Raw genomic sequence first — 20738 nt, forward strand, 5'->3', positions numbered from 1 at the left:
CAGGGCTGCCGGGGCCCGGTGGGGGGGCGGAGCAGAAAGCCCCTCGGGCACCCACGCGTGGGGTGTGCCGGGGGCAGGGCCGGCCGGGGGCGGGCGGGTGCCCGGGGCGGGGTGCGGCGGCAGGCGGCCCGTGCGCTCGGGGCCGCCGTTACCAATCAGCGCGGCGGAGCCGGGGCGGGCGGCGGAGCCGGGGCGGGCGGCCGGGCGGGGCGAGCGGCGGAGCCGGGGCGGGCGGCCGGGCGGGCGCGGCGCTCGGCAGCCGGGCGCGTCCTGCCGCCGCTCGCCCTCCGCGGCCCCGGGAGCGGCCCCGGTTGCGCCGCCGTGGCGACGCGCGGGGGGATCCCGGGATGTCCTCGTCGCCCGTGGAGGAGTGCCGGTCGCCCGTGGGGCTGGACTGCTGCAGCTGCTGCCTGGACTTGGCCAACCGGAGCGGGCTGGAGGAGGGGGCCGGGGGCGAGAACAACAACCTGGGCAGCCCCACCGTCAGCAGCTTCCGGCAGCTGCAGGAGCAGCTGGTCCGCAAGAACCTCAACACCGACAAGCTGAGCTCCATCATGCGCCAGGACTCGCTGGAGCCCGTCGTGCGGGACCCCTGCTACCTCTTCAACCAGGGCATCTGCAACAGGAACATCGACCAGACCCTGCTCTCCATCCTCCTGCTCTTCCACAGGTGGGTGTCACCGACGGATGCCGAGGGCTGCCCGTGTGCTGGCTGCCCCTGGAGCTGGACCCGGGCCGGCAGTGTGCTCGCGAGCTGGCAGTATGGGGGCAAGACGTGGGGCCTGCAGTCCCCTGGGCTGCCAGGGGCAGGGGGACCCGTATGACCCTGGGGCAGGGGGACCCGTATGACCCTGGAGCCGGGTAGGGTGGCAGCGGCGGGGATTTCTAGGTGGGGAGAAGCATGAGCTTGGGAGGGACCCCAGTGGCAGGGAGCCCAGTCTGCCCACCATGGGTGGTGCCAGCCCAGTCCCTGGGTGCAGGTCCAGGTGGCTCTGCCCGGTGGCGGCCAGGGGTGCCCCCCTGTTAGTGCCCTATGTCTGTCCGGGCAGTGACAACAGTCTCCAGCTGTGTGTCTTGGCCCCTGGACTCTGTGTTCATCTCCCTAGCTACATCTTATCCATGCAGACGTTGCCTGCAGGGGCATGGACGGTGTCCAGCATCAAACAGGCGTTGTCCTCTTAGTCCTGCATGGAGAGGGGCAGCTGTCACTTGAGAAACAGCCGTGCTGCCTCAAAAGCCACCTTTACAGTTAGTGAGAAACTGGGTAGGGAGCCCAAGAGTCCTGCTGCCAGGTCCTGCTCTTTCAGCAGCTTCCCTGTCTCTCCCTGGAGTAAATTGAGTGGAGACAGATTTGGCCTGGGTGGTATTTCCCGTCCCTGGAAAGTGACTCTGCCCCTGAGCGAGCTGCTCCCTCTCGGCTAGAGCTGCTCCGGGACGGGGCTGCCTGCACCCAAGCAGCGGGACATGCTGCGTCAGGGCTGGCCCCGTCCACTTGCCAGACGGCTGGGCTTTATGCCAAGGCCAGGGAAGGCAGGAGTGTGGGGTCCCTCCCTGCTCCCCTGCTCCGGCACTGTGGGCAGAGGAGACTGAACGGGGGGTCCCCAGGGCTGCCATCCCGCAGGGTCCCGGGCTCTGATGAGGGGGACCCCAGGGGCGGGGAGGGGACAGAGCTGTCTCAGGTCCTGCACCGGTGCCTCTGGCTCTGCGATGGGGCTGGCCCTGGTGCCCAGCCAGCCTGGAGAGCTGGTGAGAGAGCAGGGAGCAGCCTGTGCTGCGGGCTGGCAGGCCCGGGGCTCTCCAGCTCGGCCTTGGGAAAGCCGAGCTGGACCAGGGGGTGCCGCAGGGAGGCGCAGGGTGGTAGCACCCCAGAGCTGCCTGTGGCTTCAGCAGGTGGGACGCATCCCCCCCCTCCCAGGGCTGAGGGCATGTGGCAGGTGCATATGTGGCAGACATCTGTGTGACTGGCAGGGCGGGCAGCGGCTCTGGGGCTCGTTCCTTCGCCGTGGGTGGGGTAGCGCGCAGGTGGGGCGCGCGGCAGCACCCACAAGTTTGCAGCCATCCCCTCCCCTTCCTGCACGCACATGCACCTGTAGGCGTGCTCCTGGGCTGTGCAGGGGCATGCGAGCCTCCCTTCGCTCTCCTCGCCCGGTGCAGGGAGGCAAGTGGGCTCACACGTGGCTGCCCCACGCGTGCGAGCCACCCAGGCGGTGCGCGCACGCCTCCTCGCCCCAGCCAGCGTCTAACGCTGTGCAGGCTGCTCCTTCTGAGCCGTCCTCGGCAGAGACGCTCTTCCTGCACTTACATAACGCCGAGCTGCCGCTCAGGTGGGAAAGGAGGAGCTGGGACGCCCGCCAAGGCACCCGGCACCCGGCCCGGGCTCCCAGCTGCACGGTGAGCAGAGAACCCACCCAGCCGGGAGGGAAACAGGAGCAAGAGATTTCCCTTCGCCCCGGGCAGCTGCAGCCAGTTGGCATCACGGGTGGAGAGGGGAAGCGAGACACTGTCCCCAGTGCGGGCTGTCGGGGCTGGGTGTCAGAGTCAAGCATCTGGACTGCTCTCCTGGGGAGGCAGTGACGGTGCCTGTGGGCGAGAGGTGGGCGATGTGGGCATAGCTTGTTGCTTTTGAACTCGTCCCTGCTGGGGCAGGACCCACAGTGCTCCTGACGAGCATCGGTCCACTCTGCTGAGGTAGGGAGCAAGTGGAGGTGCCAGGGGACCGGGGTTTCTCCCCATCTGTGCCCCTCGCTGCAAGGCCCAAGCCTGTCCTTCATGCCCTGGTATGTGTGGTGTCCCGAGAAGCTCTGGGCATTCCCTTTTATGACAGGCTGTGCCATAGCATGGTGCGAAGCTGTGGTGTCCCTCCATCACAGCCTGCTTCCAAGCACCCTGCTGCCAGCCTGGTGTGGAGGCTGCTTGGGTGATCCCCCTTTGCCCCTGGGTGGCACAGCCTGTGGGAGCTGGGGGGCACAGCCCCGGGCACTGGAGGCAGGTGTGCCCACACCTGTGTTTGCTGTTGTTTTGCTCCAGCCTGAACTTTCTCCTCCTGGGGAATGAGCCAAGATACCCAAGAGGTGATAGCATACAAAGCAGGGGATTGTGGGTGCCAGAGGAACACCCCGATAACAGGCCTGATAAGGGCACCCTTGCTACTGGCACTGGGGAACCCGAGCAGGTTTGTGCCCCTTGTTTTAGCTGATGTGCTCCTACACTGGCACGGGATGAGGGGGAGGTCGCGTGGATGCACGCGTTCGTGCATGGCCGAAGTCCAGCGCAGCATGGAAGGACCAAGCAGCTGGATCTGGAGTCTGAGTCTGGCTCTGGGGCTGCTGGAGACACTTCAGCCCGTGCTGAATCGAGCCCTGGGCTCTGCAAGCCAGAGTCAGATCAGTGCTGGGACACTGGGACAACCTACATTGAGCATTTCCAGCCTGTCTCTGGGGGTTTCCCCCTGGCTGGGTGGTCCCTGCCAGGCTATCCATGCTCTTTGCTCGCTGCAGGGATGCTGTGAGGGATGCACAAGGTAGGGATGCTCTGGACCTATTGCCTACAGGGCTGACTCCTCCTGCTCAGGGAGTGCATGGGATCCCATTCAAAAAGGGCTTCTCCCCTCTGTGTCCTCACATGGGGCATCATGAACTGCTCTCCAAGGAGACCTGGGCAGTGCCAAGGGGCCAAGCTCCCATGGAAACACCAGGTATAGGGAGGCCAGCTACCACCATGCTGGCTGGGTGACACATCTCCTCCCCACACATGCCAGTGCGGTGGGCAGAAAGGTCTCCGTCATCCCTCCATGATGCCAGCGTTACCCCAGGATTGCTCCTTCAAGACCCAGGCGCGAGCCTGGCCAAACGTCGGCCGGGGAGAGCAGCCCCGTGACTGTGTGGCACCTTTCCTGGGACTGGGGGGGCTGAGGGGAGCCGGCAGCTTGGGAGGGGGTCAGCACTGCAGGGGGAGAGCAGCACCCTCCCGGGTGCGTACTGGCATGTGATTCAAGCAGGGCCCCGCCTGGCTCTGGGGTGGGGAGAGGAGATATGTGCCAACCTGCTCACCCACATCGACCAGCCCGTGCCAGCTCTCCTTGCCCAGCCTCTCCCGGAGAAGATCCGGCAGCCTGGCCAGTCCATGCCCTGTCCTGCTCTGGGCAGCAAGGGGACATCTCTGCCCATCCGGACCCTTCCCAGGCACTGTGGGAGCTGCTGCTCTGCCGAACAGGGTGGGCAATGACCCACCCTTTGGTCTGACCCATGAAAGGGGCTGGGGGCCACCTTCCCCTGGGTCCTGGGCAAGCCAAGGGAATTGCAGGGAGGCAGGCGAGCGCTGTGCTGCACTGAGAGGCTGGGGGAAAGATGAATCAGGGTGGGAGAAGCTGGGCAACACCACCTTTCCCACCATAAGGTCAGGCCGGCGAGCAGGAGCTGCCCAGGCAGCGGTGCCAGGGTGGCATTTGTGGCACGGCACCATTTGTTCCCATCCATCGGGTGTCACTTTGCGGCAGCGATGCGGGAGGAGGAGACGGAGCTGGGGCGTAAAGGGCATCCCGGGGCGGCGGGGCCAGGGAGCGCATTCCTGCCGGCCGAGTGGGCTGGAGCAACAAGGAGGCATTGACGGGGAGAGGGGCCACGCGCAGGAGCACGTGTGACCGTGAGAGAGGTGTGGGTGTGAGACCGAAGAGCCGTCCCGCTGGCCGCTCTGCCCTCCCTGGCCCCGCGGGGCAGGTCTGCCCGGGGAGGGGGCTGTGAGAGCCACCCTTCCCGCTTGGGACCGGTGCACCGGGTATTTGTTTGCTTTGCTCTCGTGGGACAGAGCTGCACGTGGCCTGACCCGTGTCTCGTAGCATGGTTTGCCGAGCACTGCAGACCGCTGAGATGCTGGGGAGCTTTTGTTTTAGCAGCAAGAGTAGCTTGCACTCCAGGGAGTAGCTGACCTTGGCGTGCCCAAATCCTCCCACTGCCTGGAAGATGCCAGGCAGCCAGTCTGCTGTGCCTGCCTTGGTTTCCATCACGGGCATCCCACCACCCTGGGACCCCTGCCCCATGACCCAGCAGGCTTTGGGGCGATGTCCCTGCAGGTCAGGCTTGCAGGAGCTCCTGGCCAGGGAAGCCCAGCAGCACTGGGCTCAGCTGCAGCACACTGTGCTCGGCACGGCTCGGCAGGGCTGGCGGCGGCATGTGCCGCACCATGCACTATGCCCGTCCCTTGCCTGCTTCTGCGAGACCCAGCTCCCTCCAGCAAGGAGATTCCCCAACATGCCCTGGAGCACAGGAGAGCCCTGCTCTGCCCCTCCAGCCCCTCAGGATGAAACCATTTGCCCCTGGCCACAAGGCTATGGCCAAGGGGGCCTGACACAGCTGAGCCGAAGTCTAGTGACGCCAACACCAGCTGCACAGAAACCTGTCACCTCAGATCCTCCTGCGGACGCTCAGGCGCTGCCTGTCTGCCAGGGCACGCACCCAGCTCCGAACAGGTAGGGTGTAGGTGTTCCAAGGACAGGCAGGGACGGGCAGCACAGCCCCATGGGGAAAATGCTGGCGGGATTTATTTCAAGCTTTGAACTTTAGTTTGGAAGAGGTTGGAGCTGGAGCAGGCTACAGGGGTCTGCCCTGGTCCCAGCATCATGCCCCCCGCTCCAGCATCACACTTCCCCCTTCTCTGGTGACACGTACGTGGCCTGATCCTGGATGGTGCTGAGGCAGGTACTGCTGAGCTCGGCTGTAAGTTGGGGCTGGGGCTGACACACAGGGGAAGCCTTTTACAGCCCGGCTGGCACCTCAGGTCCCACTGGGCACACAGCACAGACGTCGGTGCTGTGGACAATGCCTTTGCGGGCATGCCATGCCACTGGCGTGCTCCTCTGTGCTGCGACCCGACACCACCTCCCCAGCCACCTCCCAGCACAGAGAGGGTTAAAGCCGACCCTTTACTTTGGGGGAGCACCATGACCTGCGTGGGACTGAGGGGTTCAGGGCACATGTCGGCAGAGCCTGGCAGCTGCGTGTGCACACAGGGGATGTGACCGCAGCCTGTCTGTATGCACCATAAGGCATCTGCCAAGGGGAGAGTGGGTCCGGGCGGATCCTGCCCTTGGGAAGCGACTGAGACCCCATTTGCAGAGGGCAGAGGATACCTCAGGGTGTGTGGCAGGGGGGTGAGGGCTCGAGAGGTGTTAAAGGCTGCAACCTGTCCTGAAGCCACGCTTTGCCGATGAGCTCTGAGTTATATTTATCCAGGTGCCGTGCATTGCTGGCTTTGGGACAGGAGTTTGTCATCCTCTGTCTGTGTGCTTAGAGTTATATATATATATTTGAGGGACTTTTGCTTCAGAATGACTCCAGTGGCAAAGCAGAAGCCCTGGTCACCTCCCTGCCCTGCTGACCCCTGGCCCTGGGGTTAGGGTGTGATCCAGTCCTCACCACCCCCTGCCTGCAACTGCCCTGGGGATGGCAGCCCTGCCCGGTGGGCAGCACGGTGGACGATGCCACAGGGCAGGACAAGATATCCCCTTGGCCCCAAGTGAAACCATCCCAGCGATCCCCCCATGACACTGAGCAGGACTGCTCCAGGTGGTCTGGAGGCAGGGAATGGTCTTACGTCATCCCCAAGGGTTGGCACGAGCCAGGTGACGGCTGGCAGCCAAGGCTGGGCACACGGAGAGCCACGGCAGCACCGCAGGTATGCGTCCCGCCAGCAGCTTATTGTCTTTCATGTTGTTATTGTTCTGAAATGTCAGCGAGGGAAGGGTTTTAACGAAGCGTCCCCAGTTCGAAATGCCCGGGATTCTTTGCAAAGGCCAGGCGGGGTATTAATAACCGTCTCTGCTGAAACTGTGCAGCCCCAGCGCGCGTCCTTGCCTGACCTCCTGCGGGGCGGCTGGCTCACACGCCGGCAGAGCTCAGCTCCTCTCCCACTTCTGATCTCCACCGACTTGCGTCTGGCCTGGCTTTGCACCCACCCGCTGGGTCCACCCGGTTTGACCCCGGGGAAGGGGTGTTGAGGGGCTGCTGGGGCTGCCCCCGAGCATCCCCATCGGGCCAGGCAGGAGAATGCAAAGCTCAGGCACTTTTGAAAGGGGAAGGTGCAGGATTCAAGGGTTTCCTTGAACGTGGGTTAGTCTGGGCTGGAAGAGCAGCTTTTGGTCGCACGGGGTGCCGACGCGCTGCTCTCTCGCAGCTTCCCAGCCTCTGTCCTCTCATTATATAACGAGCTGCCTTCCAATTAGCGAGCCAGGCGCTCCCGCACGCCGCAGGGCAGCAGCTGCCAGCGCAGAGCGTGGCTCCGGAGCGCCCGCCCCTGCCTGAAAAGTGGCCTGGGATTTCTTTCGGCAGATGCCGGAGGCCCTGCCTTGGGGTTCCTCTCTTGGGCTGGGGATCTCCAGAAAAGCCAGCTCTGCGCCAGCGAGGGGTGAGGGGAGGGCAGAGCCCAGGCTGGCAGCCCCCTGCCCGCTGCACGCTCTGGGGTTCGAGGGCACCGCATGGCCCTGGTGCTGCGGGGAGTCCCTTCAGCATCACGGCCACCTCCGTTCTGGCCCTGGTTCCCTGAAACCGGACCAGAGAAGGGCAGCCAGGATCTGGGGGTGATCCAGCTGGGACCGTCCAAGATGATACAGTGGGCTACGAAATGAGGACAGGCCTGAAGTTCGCAGCCTGGGCTGGCAGGAGACCTGCGGGGCAGGGCACGGCTAACCAAGGGAGGTAACACGGAGTTCAGTTACGGGACTCCACCCCACGGGGCCCGTGGGTGTGAAATGCTTGCTCTGCGGACAGATTTGTGGATGAGAACTCTGCTGCGGGTTCAGTCCGCCCATTCTGCCTGGGGCTGGGCATCCCTGACCCACAGGTGTCAGGGAGTGTGGCCAGGGCTGGCTGTGCTCACTCCCCCCTGGCCCCGCAGCCAGGCACGATGCTAGTGGGAACGCTACAGGGTTTTTGCTGGGCTGTGCCATACCTGACAGCCTACCCGCCCCAGTACGCTGTGGTTGTGGGACCCTGCACGGGCCGGGTGTGAGCAGGGGAGCAGCGGGGTGTTGAGGTTTGCGGCACAGCCCCTGGCAGGGAGCCTGCTGGGGCGGCCCGAGCTGTGCAGGCAGCAGCGTGGGGCTGGTGTTGACAAACGCAGGCAGGGCAGGAGGTTGGGCAGCATGGTCCAGGGATGCTAATAAGCAGATCAGCCCTTTTTCCTCTTCCCCTCCTACCCCAGCATGCATGGGGAAGCCGTGGCTTTGGGGGCTTCCGATGTACAGCACCGCGGGGAGGGGTCTGCCGGAGCCGGGTCGTCTCTGACCTCCCCTCCTGACACCGCTGCTGGGGGGGCAGCTGCTACTGGGGTGCACTGGCTGGGGGGCACGGGAGGAAGAATGGGGGCTGGTGACAAAGTTAAAGAAAGAAAAATTGCAGCTCTCAGCAGGCCGGCTCTGGGGTGTGCACTCGCATGCCAGAAAAAACAGAACTGGGAGTACAGCCAAGTACCTTTATCAGAGGAAGCAGGCAGCCCAACAGCTGGACATGGGAGCCTGCCAGGGCTCCCTCCTCCCGCCCCACAGTGCCTCCAGCCCAACAGGTTGGAGGAGTCCCCGCGCTGCAATCCCTGCCTGTGCCCCGCTGCCCGGCGGAGGGGTTAGCCTTAGCCGTGTCCCCCACCCACAGGAGCTCGCTCTGCTTGCGTCAGTCGGTGGTGAAGGGAGGGGAGGACAGGTTCCCCATCGGCCTTCCCTGATTGCAAACCCTCCCTGGGCTTCCCCGGCGCTGCAGAGGCCGTGACTGCCCTGCGCAGCTCTCCCCATTGCTCTGGTGTCCCCTGGGACTGGGACTAGGTCTAGCAAGGCCAGCAGCACTGGGTCTGCAGGCAGGGGCTTGCATACCTGCCCGGGCACTTACAGATGTACCTGGGAGGGGTTGCCCTCTGCTCTGGAGCAGCATGTGCCCTGGGTTGAGGGATTTATGAGCACTCCAAGGCTCTGGTGGGCATGAACCAGGTCCCCATGTCGCAGGGCTCCTGGATGCGTGGGGCTGCCACAGGTCCCACACAGCCCCTGGAAGGCACCACCTGAGCCGGGGGTAGTGCCAAGTCTGCAGTACACAGCTCGGCCAGGACATCTTCAGAATGAGGAAACCAAGAGCTGGCCAACTGGTGTGCTCCAGCAGCCTCACTGGTGTGCTCCTGTGCTGCAGGGCAGGCAGGCACAGTTTGGGATGCTGCGAGTGAGACTGCAGAGTGGGACACCAGGTGACACAGCTGCCTGCGTGCCTGTGGGCAGCCTCCTGACATTACCTCCCCAGCACCAGGATAGGGCTGTGGGGCAAGACTGGGGGCTCCACAGACCTGTCCCACACCCAGTCCTGCCCACCATGGGCTCTCACAAGCCCCAGCCATCACCAATGTCCCTGGCCACCCCTCCTTCAGCTCCTGCCGGGCACGGCTGGCCCTGGCGCTGGCATCCCCAGTCCCCGTGGCTGGCACAGCCACAGCTGCAGGATTTCAGGCTGTGAAAGGCAGAGTTTTCTTAGCTGCGTGTTTGCAAGCAGTGGCTTTTCCTCTCCCTCTCTGCTCTGACCCTTTGAGCTGGAGATCTGGCTCTGTGGAGCAGCCTGGGCAGCTTTGGCTCTGCGCCTTTCCCGTGTTGCTCTCCAGTGTCTCTAAGGCCAGGCAATAAACATTTCCCACGCCTCAGACCCTCTGAAGGGCCTTCCTCCCATTGAGCTGAGTCCTTGGGAGAGAACAAGCCAGGAACACTGCCACAGAGCAGTGAGAACGGCCTGGAGCTGGGGGAGAGCAGAGGCTGAGGAGCCAGCACTGCTCCGGCAGCACAGGCCATTCCTCCAGCTCCCACCAGCAGCTGACAGGGCAAGGGCATCCTTTGGCATGTGGCACCGCAGTGCCTGGCACGAGTTCAATGCAGGAGGCTCAGCGCAATAGCACATCTCGGCCCTGGGGCCGTGGGGACAGGGCCATGTCCCCTGACCCACAACACAGTGCAGGTGTGGGGTGCCAGGAGGCGAGAGACATGATCCCATCATCCTGCTCTGTGTCATCCCTTGCTCCAGCCAGGCTTAGCCCTGCGGGGGCTGCAGCCCAACTGTGTTCATGCCTCCATGTCCTGTTGCAGTGGAGGGGGTCGTCACTAAATGTCACCTGGTGATCGGGGCTGGCATCTCCCAGGCTAGGGCACAGGCCATGTGTGGGCTGGCTGAGGGGTTGCTAGCAGCTTTGGGGTATCCTGCAGGGCCATTGCTGGCGGTGACACCAGCGAATGGCTAGTGTCACCACCTCTCCTAGCTGCTTGATGACAGCCACGGGGTTTTTTTTCCCCCCAGAGAGCACAACAATTAGTGTCACAATTACACTGTATCGTGGCTGCCGTTATTGTTCCCAAAATAACCACAGGCACGAGCCGGGGCCCTGCCTGATGAACCTCCCAAGGCTGCAGACATGAGGCAAGAGCTGCCGTGCTGCTGCCCTAGGGATGCAGCTCGCACCACTGGCCCCTCTCGCCCAGACTGCTCCAAGGCGTCCCTCACCATGGCCTCTGGTGCCATAGGACAGCAGCGAGTCCATGGCCCCCTGCTGTGTAGGAAGAGCAAGGGGGGACGTTGACAACCCTGCTCTGCTGCCGCCAGGCCCCAGAGGACCAGGAGCGGGGCACGGGGCGGTGGGAGAGGAAGCAGATCCCAGCACCCCTGCTGGAGTGGGGCCAGCAGCCCAGCAAGGCCGTCTGCTGGGGCCACGGGGGGCTGGGAAAGGGCCCCCCGCCGCGCAGGGCGCAGCTGGAACCCCACGCAGGACTCTGCTGCTGTGGGAGGTGTTTGGACAGCCCACGGGGGCTCCCATCCAGATGAGAGCCGAGCCCGAACCAGGGGTCCAGCAGAGAGCTGTGAGCTGCTGCTCCCACCTCTGAGATGCCAGCTGGGCTGCAGTGGGGCCAGCCCATGGGCAGGGGGTGCCTCCCCCCTGCACAAGGGGACAGCTGAGCTGCCCCCGCGCCGCACTGCCGACACCATGTGTGCATCCACGGGTGTACGTCTGCGTCAGCTGTGAGTCAGGGCAATGTGTGCGTGGGGGGGTGAGGTATTTGCAGTGCACGTGCAGGATGCATCGGCATGCACACAGGAGGGACGTGTTTGTAGGGTGTGCATGCAGAAGCGTGTGTGCGTGCAGGATGCACGCGTATGCATGTGCATGCAGGGTGTGCACCTGTGTGCAGCATGCAGGCCCATGTGGGCTAGAAAATGCACGTGTGCATTCAAAGGGGCTGGGCATGTCTGTGTGGGTGTGCCTGCGTCTGCAGGGCGTGCATGTGCATGTGCACGCGGGACTTGCACGTGTGTGCGTGAATGTATGGGTTGCAAAGTGTGCCCATGTTTGTGTGCACCCAGAAACACGTCCAGGGGTGTCTGCAGCAGAAGCCATGTCCCCCGAGTGGGTGTGTGGGTGAGGGGCTGCAGGGGGATGGGCTGCATCCCTGCTGAGGCTGTGCCAGGGCGAGGAGGCAGCCCCCATGCCCAATGTGACGTGTCCCTGGCCGGGCAGGCTGCCTTGGGATTCCTCATTAATTAAGTGCCGGGAAGGAAAGAGAAAGCAGAGCCTTCTGCACTTCCATCCCTAAAAAGCGTCCGTTCCCTGGGGGTCTCATGGAGGAGCGCAGCATCCTTCCAAGCCTCACAGCTGGGGAGCCCACGCCCCAAGCAGTGATGGCTCTGGTCAGGGCTGTGCAGGGCTGGTAAAGACCCCAGGAGGGGCAGCAGGGAAGTCAGTGACTTACTTTTGTTTATTTTTGCCATAGTCCCAGCTCCATGGGAAAAATATTGGAGGTGGCAGAGCTGAAGCGATTTCCTCCCAAAGCGCTAAGCCACTGCGCTTCCCCACTTCACTCCAGCAGCCACGGAAATCGCCGCCTTTTCGCCAGCTCTCGGTGCTCGAGCGCTGTGTCGGGAAGGGGCCGGGCAGGGCCTGGGACCCCAGAGCCGTGGGGCAAAAGCCACGAGCCAGGCTCTGGTCTGTCCATCCTGGAGCCCATGGTCCCTGGCACTAATAATTTAGGGCTTTCCTTTGGGAAGGGGGCAGGGCCAGGTCTGGGGGTGCAGTAGCACAGGAGATGAGGAGGTGGGGAAACCGAGGCACGGCTGCCAGGGCTAGGGGCAGGCTGGGGTCTGCCCACCCTATCTCCCTGCTGCTGCCCACCTCTCTGCAGGAGAAAGAAGGTGGCGCAACCGGTGACATGCCCAACCATAAGAGAGAAAATGCCCCTCCTTCTCCCCTGCTGTCTCCATAGTGAGATGGGCACCTTCCCTGAGCTGCAGAGGGAAACCGAGTCATGGGACCCCCAGCGTGGGTGGCCTGGGCTTCTCCTGGCCTAGGGGACAGAGCTGTGCCCCGTGTCACGGGGGCTGCCACCCTGCCCACCACCAGCCACCCTGGGGACAAGCACACACAGGGCGCCTTTCATCTGCCTGTGGAGGGGGGCAGCCGCCCGCTCCCCGCTCGGCACCCGGGCGGCTCGGGGTGGCACGCTGACCCGCTGGCCCCTGAAAGGGCCAATTGAGCGTGGCTGAGGTCATCTACCCGACGTGTTTACCCGGTGCCCACTGCCCTGGGATGCGGCCGGCACCCAGGCTGTCCCTGCCATCCGGCAGGCCGGGGGGACGCGGCTGCGGGCAGAACCGGCATCGCTGCTGGGGCGCTGGGCTGCCGCCGGGGAGCAGAGGGGCCAGAGAGGGGTCTCAGGCGCTAGCATGGCCTTCCAGCCGCCATACTCCCCGAGCCTCTTCAGGAGGAGGGACTGGTGAGTAGGGCCTGGCTGCGGGCAGGGCGGGGGGACATGTGCCAGCCCCGGGGCTGGGGGGGACAAGCCTCTGCCCGCTCTCTGCAGCGCCAGCCCCCTGCTCAGCCCTGCCCAGCGGCTTTGCATGGGCCAGGCTGGTGCTGGCATGGGGGGATGTGCATCATCCCCCCCGCAGACGGAGGGACGAATGGGTGCCACACGTGCCCACACAGGGTGCCCATGCCCTTCGCTGCTCAGGACACCATGGTCCTCATCCTGCCCTGGGAGGCGGGGGTGCGATTTGCTGGGGAACAAGTTGGCAGGGCCTTGCTCTAGGCAGCAGCCATGCTGGACTGTGCCTCAGTTTCCCTTTCTGACGGGGAAATATGCCTCCACCTACCCTCAGCGCTCTCCCTGAGGAAGGGGCACGGCAGCACACCTGCTGGTTGAGGCTCCTTGGGCCACTTCCCACGCTGGCACCCACCAGCCAGGTGCCGGGCACCTTCAGCACTCCCTGGATCAGGAGATTTGAGGTCCTCTGCAGCATCTCTGGGGTGCAGGTGCCCCTGCCAGCACTAATGCTTTCTCAGATGCTGCGCCGTGGTGTGGGCTCCCTGCCAGGGTCTTGTTCAGCATCAGCCCCTGCCCTGGCTTGCGAAGGATGAGCGCCACGGGGTCAGCGGCAGCGGGCAGCGGCCGGGCGCAGCAGGGCGACCGCCCGGGTGCTGAGCGAAGTCCCATCCGGTGCAGGTCCGGAGGGCAGAGATAAACCCTGGAGCTGGCAGGGCAGCCGCGAGAGGGCGGCCGAGCGCGGGGGGGCGCAGCACCCGCGGTGGGCAATGCCAGCCCCAGCCTCCCCCACGTTGCTAGGGATGTTTTGGGGGGGGGTCTTGCCTGCGCCCCACGGAGGAGACACGCTCGCTCTATGTGCAAGTCGCTCTGCGGGTGCGGTGGCAGACCCGGCGTGACCCCGGTGCTTGCACACGCGTGTGCACACGCAACCACAGCGCACACCCGGCCCCCCGGCTGTCCGCCCCCCCCCCAGCAGCCCCGGGCGCCCCAGCCTCCCTCCGCGCGCAGCTGGGGGGGGGCAGCCGGGGCCCGACCCCGGCCCCACTGCAGTGCCGGCCCTGGCCGCGGGGCGGCAGCCCCCCCCGGGCGGAGCGCGGTCCGGTGGAGGGTTATGCAAGGGCGGGGCGGGGCCGGCGGCTGGCCCCGGTCTTGTTTTGCAGCCCGGGGTTTGTTTTGCACACCGGTTTTGTTTTTCCACTCCCGTTTTTGTTTTGCGGTCCGGCTTTGTTTTGTACTCCGGGTCTTGTTTTGCGCGCCCGTGTTGTTTTTCCACTCCCGTTTCTGGTTTGCACTCCCGGTTTTGCTTTGCACGCCCGTGGCTGCCCCTTTTCCTTCTGCCACCCCCCCTCCCCCGCCCCGGCTTTGCAGCCGCGGCGGGCCCTGCTGCGCGGGGGGACCTGCAGGCGTGCACCCCCCAAATGCAAAGCGGGTTTCCTCTTTTTCCCAGTCCCCCACGCAGGTGTGTATCTTTCCCCCTCAGCTGAACCCCCATCCCGGTTGTATGTGGGGAGCACAGAAAGGCGGTGCTGAGGCCTGCGGGCTGCGGAGGAATGTGGGGTGGAGGGATGCGTGCCGAGGAGGGATGGGGTGCCAAGACTCTTGCTGCAGAAGACGAGGGGTGCAGGAGTGGGTGTACAGATTAGGAGTGCAGAGTCGCGAGGACACGGCGCTGGGGGGCAAGGGTTCTGGACTGGGAAGGGGCCGTGCTGTGCTGGGGTGCAGCTGGGGAGGCGCGAGGGTGCCGTGCCGGGGGTAGGGGTGCCGTAGCACCCGGAGCAGCCCCGGGCGCGGCGTTGCGGGACGCGGGGCCGGGCCGGCCGCGCTGGCTCCGCCCGACGGGGCGGACACCGCCCATATAAGCGGGGGCGGTGCGGGGGGAGCCGCAGTGCGTTCAGGTCTCGCTCGTTTGCTTGCGACGCTCTCCGCAGCCATGAGCACCGGCATGTACCAGTCCCCCATGGAGGTGGCTGTCTACCAGCTCCACAACTTCTCCATCTCCTTTTTCTCCTCCCTGCTGGGGGGGGGACGTGGTCTCCGTGAAGCTCGACAACAGGTAGGGGCAGCCTCGGTACCGGCCGCGGTCCGCCCCGCCGTTTTCCGCCGTGGCCCGGGCCGGGCCGGCGCGTTGTCCCGGGTGAAGGGGCATCTCGGTGCCCCGGGAGAGCCCGCTGCATTGCCCCTGCGGAGCCGGGGGGGGGGACAGGTGCATTGTTCCTGTGGGGCGGGGGGGGGAACTGATGCATTGATCCCTGGTGAAGGGGGAAGCCCCGTTGCATTGCGGCCCGGGTTAGGGGGCGTCCCGGTGCATTGATTCCCCGGGGAGGGGGTGCCCGGGGGCTCACTGCTAACGCCTAGCCTCTCTGCTCTCTTCCAGCGCCTCCGGAGCCAGCGTGGTGGCCATCGACAACAAGATCGAGCAGGCAATGGTGAGCCGCAGTGCCGCTCCCCCCACCGCGGACCTTGCTCCGTGACCCCTCCCCGGGTGCTTTTGCTTGGGGGGGGGTCCCCACTCCCCGGGTGGGTGCTCCGCCTGGAGCGGGGGGGTCCCTGCTTTCCAGCCCATTGCGGAGCAGAGCAGCTCCTTTGTCTGCCCGCCGCAGCTGGCTGAGCTCATTGGCTCCGGCAGCGCCGCAGTGCGCAGGGAGTCTGCCGAGGGGGGAACCTGGGAAGGACCCTCTGGGGTTGGGGGGTGACCAAGCCAGGTCGCATGGGTGGTAGGGAACTGCAGCCTGCCAGACCCCCGGGGGGGGGGGGGGGGGGGGGGGGCGGGCGTTGGAGAGTGCCTCCGGAGGCAGCGAGACCTGGGAGATTGGGGACCTGAGGGATGCTGTGGGTGCTGGCCTGGGGGGGGGCTACACTGGGTGAGCACCGAGCCCTGGCCAGGGTGCCAAGGGTGGTGTGGGGAGGGACAGCCTTTGGGAAAAGCCTTTGTGGCACTTGGCGGGTAGCTGGGGGCAGAGCTTTGCGGGGCAGGGTGGGAGCAACCCCTAGGGTGTAACTGTTGAGTGATCAGTCTCTTCAATGGGCCTTTTGCAGGATCTTGTGAAAAATCACCTGATGTATGCGGTGCGGGAGGAGGTGGAGGTCCTGAAAGAGCAAATCAAAGAACTGTTGGAGAAAAACTCCCAGCTGGAGCGTGAAAACAGCCTCCTGAAGACCCTCGCCAGCCCCGAGCAGCTGGAGAAGTTCCAGTCCCGGCTCCCTGCAGAGGTCCTGTGCACGGAGGAGCAGAGCCCCGGGGCAGCTGCCCCAGCCCAGCACTCAGGGGGCTCTGCGGTGTAAGGTGGCTCTGTCCTCGGGGTGGGCAGAGCCACAGAACTCTTTCTACTTAATCTCCTGCAAAATCGTTTCCGCCTTCATCTCACACGAAGGACTGCCAGACCCCGGCGCTGAGCCGTGCCCCCCCCCCCGGGCAAACCTGGCCAGCCAGCAGAGCCAGTGGCCGTCTCCTGCACGAGGATGCTCTTCTGCGAGGGAGATGCGGGCAGCTGACCCCTCCCCATCCAACCACCTGCCCTGTGCCAGGAGTAAATCTGCAGCCTGCCCATCCCAGGCTCTGCTGAAACCTGGGCATCTGCAACACCCTGGCAGTGCCAGGTGGCCTTTGGCACTTTAATGGGAATCTACGGTTGGAGGAGTGCACGCCGAGTCTTGTGCCTTTGCTGCACTGTGCAGGGGGGGGGTGTCTCTTTCTGGCAAAGCCTGACGTTGGAGGAAGACCGTTGTTTAGTGAGCGATGCAGATTTGTCCCGCTAGCCACCCAGGAGCGTGCTCGAACCCAAACCTGACTCTGAGCAGCACCGGTGGTGGCAGTTGCGGTGTAGTGCATGGCTGTACGCACATCAGTGTGGGGATTACAAGGAAAAAAAAAAGCTTGTTTTATTAGTTTGGGCATCTTCTGTAGCCGTATCTATGTATAAACACACACATGAGCAGTGCCCACAAGGCTGTGGGGTGCCCTGCTCTGGGCCAGCCATGCCCATCTCTGTACAGCTGGGGGATTCGAGGCAAGACTGGAATGGCTAACGGCTGTAACTGGGTGGCCAGCACTGCGAGCGACACGAAGGAGGGGGATGGATTTACCCCTCTCTGGCATACACCGTGACAGAGCCACGCAGCAGTGCTGGGAGGATCTGGACTGACCACTGGGCAGAGCCATGACAGGGGCTGTGGTCCAGCCCGCTGGGTTGGGGGGAGCCAGCCTGTGCTCCTGGGCTCCCCACCTTCCCTGGCCAGCTCTCTGGGAAGTGACGGGACGTCCCTTTTGACGTCGGAAGCGGTGACACAGTTGTGTAAATCTAGGTAGAAATGGCAATAAACTCTACTTTTTATATAAATGTGCATCCCCAAGCTGTGTGTCTGTGGCTGGGAAGGGTGAGGTGTTGGGGTGCCAGGGTGTGCTGGGGCTTGCTGGGATGGGACTGGTGAGGATACTGTGCTGCAGACTTGCTGGGGGCTGGGCTGGTGCTGCTCCCTAGCTGGGAAAACCTGGCAGCTCCCCTCCTTTGGGGGAGGGGGTCAGTCCCTCCTAAACCACCCTGGTTAAGCCAAGTTGAGATTTTGGAGATGTGAGCAGGCACCCCCTTCCTGGGGGCTGGGTGCACGGTAGGAAAGGTGCCCTGAACCTACAGGTCTTTGTCCTCTGTGTCATGCCTGTGACCAGGGGGGTGTGCAGGCCAGGCTGGGGGTGTGCAGGCCAGGCTGGAGCGGGGCAAGCGGGGAGAAGGCTCTTCTCAGGCTGTGCAGACCTGTATGGACCCCAGCCCAGCTCTGCTCTTCCTCTGGTGGTTTTGTTCTGTTGCTTCTCAGAGACATCATCGTTTTGGTTTTTTTTTTCTTGAACTGTCTTGAAATAGGGTGTGAGGGTCAGAGGATGGGTCAGCTGGATTTAACAGTGCTGGATGGAGGCTAAGGGTGCTCCAACCCTATCCTACAGTACAGCCAGCCTTGGGATTCAACCCCATGGGGTAGGTGGGAGAGGGGGGAAAAAAAAACAAAACAAAAACAAACCCAAACCAGCTCTCCATCTCTGGGGATGCTGGGTGGTATGACATTTGGGTGAGGGTTGAAGGCTGGTGGGTACCAGGAGAGCCAGGAGGTGTGTCAGCAGAGCCTCAAGCTGGCAGGATGTTTGAAGTTAGGTGCAGTATCCTCCCCTGGGGTTTTATACCCTGGACACAACTCCGCAGCTAGCTGGAGACATCCCCAGCCCAGTGAAGGGGGCCAGCAGTGCCCCAGGCCCAGGATAGCTGGTTGGTGGCCATACCCTGTGCTGCCGGCAGCACTGCTTTGCACTACTTTAGGTCTCTGCTGTAATGACGGCAACTCAGCCCCAGCTCAGCGTGAGTCACGGCAGAGCCAGGGAGCTGACGACAGTTGGCTCCCTGGAAACGCCGGGTAAACAGCAAAACACAGGCCAGGGCAGCTCGAAACTGTTATAGGGTGCCTGTCCCCTCCCTATCCTGTCCCAGGGCTGGGACTCAACCGCAGCCTTGTGCAGGCAGCCCTGCAGACACTCTAGTGCAAGGGCTCAGCGTGCATGTGCGTGTGCCTTGGGTGTATGAGTGCTGTGTGTGTGATTGCTTTCCCTGCTGGGTGCATGCATGTGCAAACAGGTTCAGGCACCCCCATACCATGTATATACACATCCCTTGCACATACAGGCACTGCAGCAAGTGGGGGGACACACAGGCAGCACACCCCCAGTGCTGCCAGTCTCTTGGGTGGTACAGCTACTCCAGGAAGGGCTGTTCCCCAGGGGCAAATGGATGCAGGCTGTGTTTGCACTGGCCATTTCGCTATAGTGGGTCTTAGGGGTGCTACTGGCCTCCCAGCTGCTGGGATATGGTTTGCCCACCCTTCCGCACCTTGCTGGCTGAGGAAGGTTTGGGCTGCAGTGATGAGCTCTGTACCCTATCTGGCCTTGCTGCACCCCACACCCTGGCTGCATTCGAGGGATGTGGTGATGGCATTTGGAGTCTGAGTGTTGTTTGCCACCTCTCCCTGTCCTCGGTCCCCTCCCCACGGCCCTGGCATGCCCCCCAGCCCTCGCATGCCTTTGTGCAGGGGGAACAGGCAAAGGCACCCGGGGAAGACCTTGCTCATCGCAAGCACTCCGCAAAACCCACTGGCTCCAGATCAGCCTTCCTCACACGGGTGGGCAGAGCCTTTTTCTGTCCCCGCAGGGTGGTGTGACACAGTGCCAGCCAATGGCACAGAGCAGCCCCACCAGAAACCCCTCCCTGCCGCTCGCACATGCCACCGCAGAGCTGCCCAAGGCTGAGCCCAGCCCTGGGGGTGTCCCTGGGGTCCCCTGGGAGCAGCAGGAGAGGAGATGAACCCTCGGGCTGAGCACCCAGCAAGCCTGTGGGTGCAGCGGCTGAGGGGAAAGGGGCTGCCAGCCCCCCGCCCCCAGGGCACACAGGGCCTGCTCCCCAGCTCCTGCTGCATCTAGGCACTGGAGGAGGTCTACCAACACCCCCCTACATGGCCCGAAGACACCCTATGCCCTTCCCAGGCCCTCTGGTTATGGAAAAGACTTGGCAACACCCTTCTCAGGCTGCCTGTTCCTTCTGAACACAATGTCCCCTTGCGCTGTGCCACAGGCCCTGAAGGAAGCGGTACACATTGTGCAGCACCCAAAAATGCGATAAGGGCCCCTCCCTTCCCACTGGCACTGCTCTCTGGCTCCCTGCCCCCGCCAGCCCCTGGGCTCGACAGCGTTAATCCCCTGGTGCAGCGAGGGTACCGTGGCACCCCAGCCCTCTCTGTCAGACCCCCCGTTTCCCACCCCCCCTCCCCAGCAAGGTTGACAACCACGGGCAGCAGAAGGAGGGGAAGCAGAGCCAGCCGCTAAGGCAAGGCAGGCAAGGCTGAGCTCTACCCCGCGACACGGCGGGGCCTGACTTGGGCTTCCCCTCCCCGCTTCATCGTACCCCCCTTCCCGGGGACGAGTCAAGCTCAGCAAGTCCCTAAGGCGGGGACGTGGGTGACAGCACCAGTCCGGACAGCGGAGGGTTAACGCTGCATCGTGGCCACCACGGGCTGCCCCCGCTTCCTGCAGCTCAGCGGCGCCCCAAGGGTTAACGCGCCGCAGCAGGAAGTTTCGAAGAAACGGCCGATTTCTGAAAAAACGAGAAGCTGCTGCTGCGCAGATCGGTGCTTTCCCGGCCGGGCGTGATGCTGCCCGGCCCCGGCCCCCCGCACCCCCGCAGCCCGGCATTCCCGCACCCCCGACGTGCACGGGGGGGTGCCAATGTGGCACTAGGAGGAGGGGGGGACTGTGCACCCAAGCCTTCCCCCTTGTCCTTGGGCCAGGGCGGGTCTGGGCTGGGGAAGGGGGTGAGATGGGGGTGGGATGGAGATGGAGATGGGATAGGATGGGGATGGAGAAGGGGAAGGAAAGGGGTTGGGGATGGAATGGGGTGAGGATGTGGGTAGGATGAGGATGGGAGTGAGGGTGAGGTGGGATGGGGATGGAGATAAGATAGGGATGGAAGGGGGAGAGGGGGATGGGATGAGGATGCTGCATCCCTCTTCTCCCACCCTGCTGGGGCAGGCTGAGCTTCCAGGGCTCCCGTCAGCCAGGAGGCTGGCTCAGCTCAGGGGCATGATGGAGAAAAGGGGTTGGGGGAGTTCTTGTTGCAGAGCGGGGTAGTGCATGTGTGGCTGATGCTCAATGCAGCGTGCATAGGGCAAGCAGCTGCATGAGAAGCTGTTTGGAGCGGCATGGGAAGAGCAGAAGGGTTTGGAGGTCCACCCAAGGGTCAGGTGTATGTGAGGAGACATCCTCCAGCTTGCATGTTCCTGCTCTCTCCCCACTGCACCCTGTTGGGCTCTGCATACCGGGAGCCCATCTGGGAAGACTCGGCTGCAGCCAAAGCGGTTGGCCTTATGCAAGCGTCCCTCCCTGCTC

The 20738-nt window shown here is 64.0% G+C and overlaps 1 protein-coding gene across 1 annotated transcript; it reads left to right on the top strand.

Moving 5' to 3' along the window:
- The first annotated feature begins 234 nt into the window (after window positions 1–234).
- TSC22D3 (TSC22 domain family member 3) lies at window positions 235–17160 on the top strand. Its single transcript, XM_029996728.2, has 3 exons — window positions 235–670; window positions 15198–15249; window positions 15860–17160. The coding sequence occupies exons 1-3, from the start codon at window positions 348–350 to the stop codon at window positions 16103–16105; spliced, it is 621 nt and encodes a 206-aa protein (XP_029852588.1). The 5' UTR covers window positions 235–347; the 3' UTR covers window positions 16106–17160.
- Window positions 17161–20738: the final 3578 nt, after the last annotated feature.

Source organism: Aquila chrysaetos, chromosome 21 (assembly GCF_900496995.4).
Source record: "Aquila chrysaetos chrysaetos chromosome 21, bAquChr1.4, whole genome shotgun sequence".
NCBI lineage: Eukaryota > Metazoa > Chordata > Aves > Accipitriformes > Accipitridae > Aquila > Aquila chrysaetos.

Bases quoted from the DNA above. Each gene is read 5' to 3' on its own strand.
- TSC22D3 (XM_029996728.2), top strand. From the start codon at position 348: ATGTCCTCGTCGCCCGTGGAGGAGTGCCGGTCGCCCGTGGGGCTGGAC. The intron at 671-15,197 runs GTGGGTGTCACC...GCTCTCTTCCAG, and splicing joins ATCCTCCTGCTCTTCCACAG to CGCCTCCGGAGCCAGCGTGG. The intron at 15,250-15,859 runs GTGAGCCGCAGT...GGCCTTTTGCAG, and splicing joins ACAAGATCGAGCAGGCAATG to GATCTTGTGAAAAATCACCT.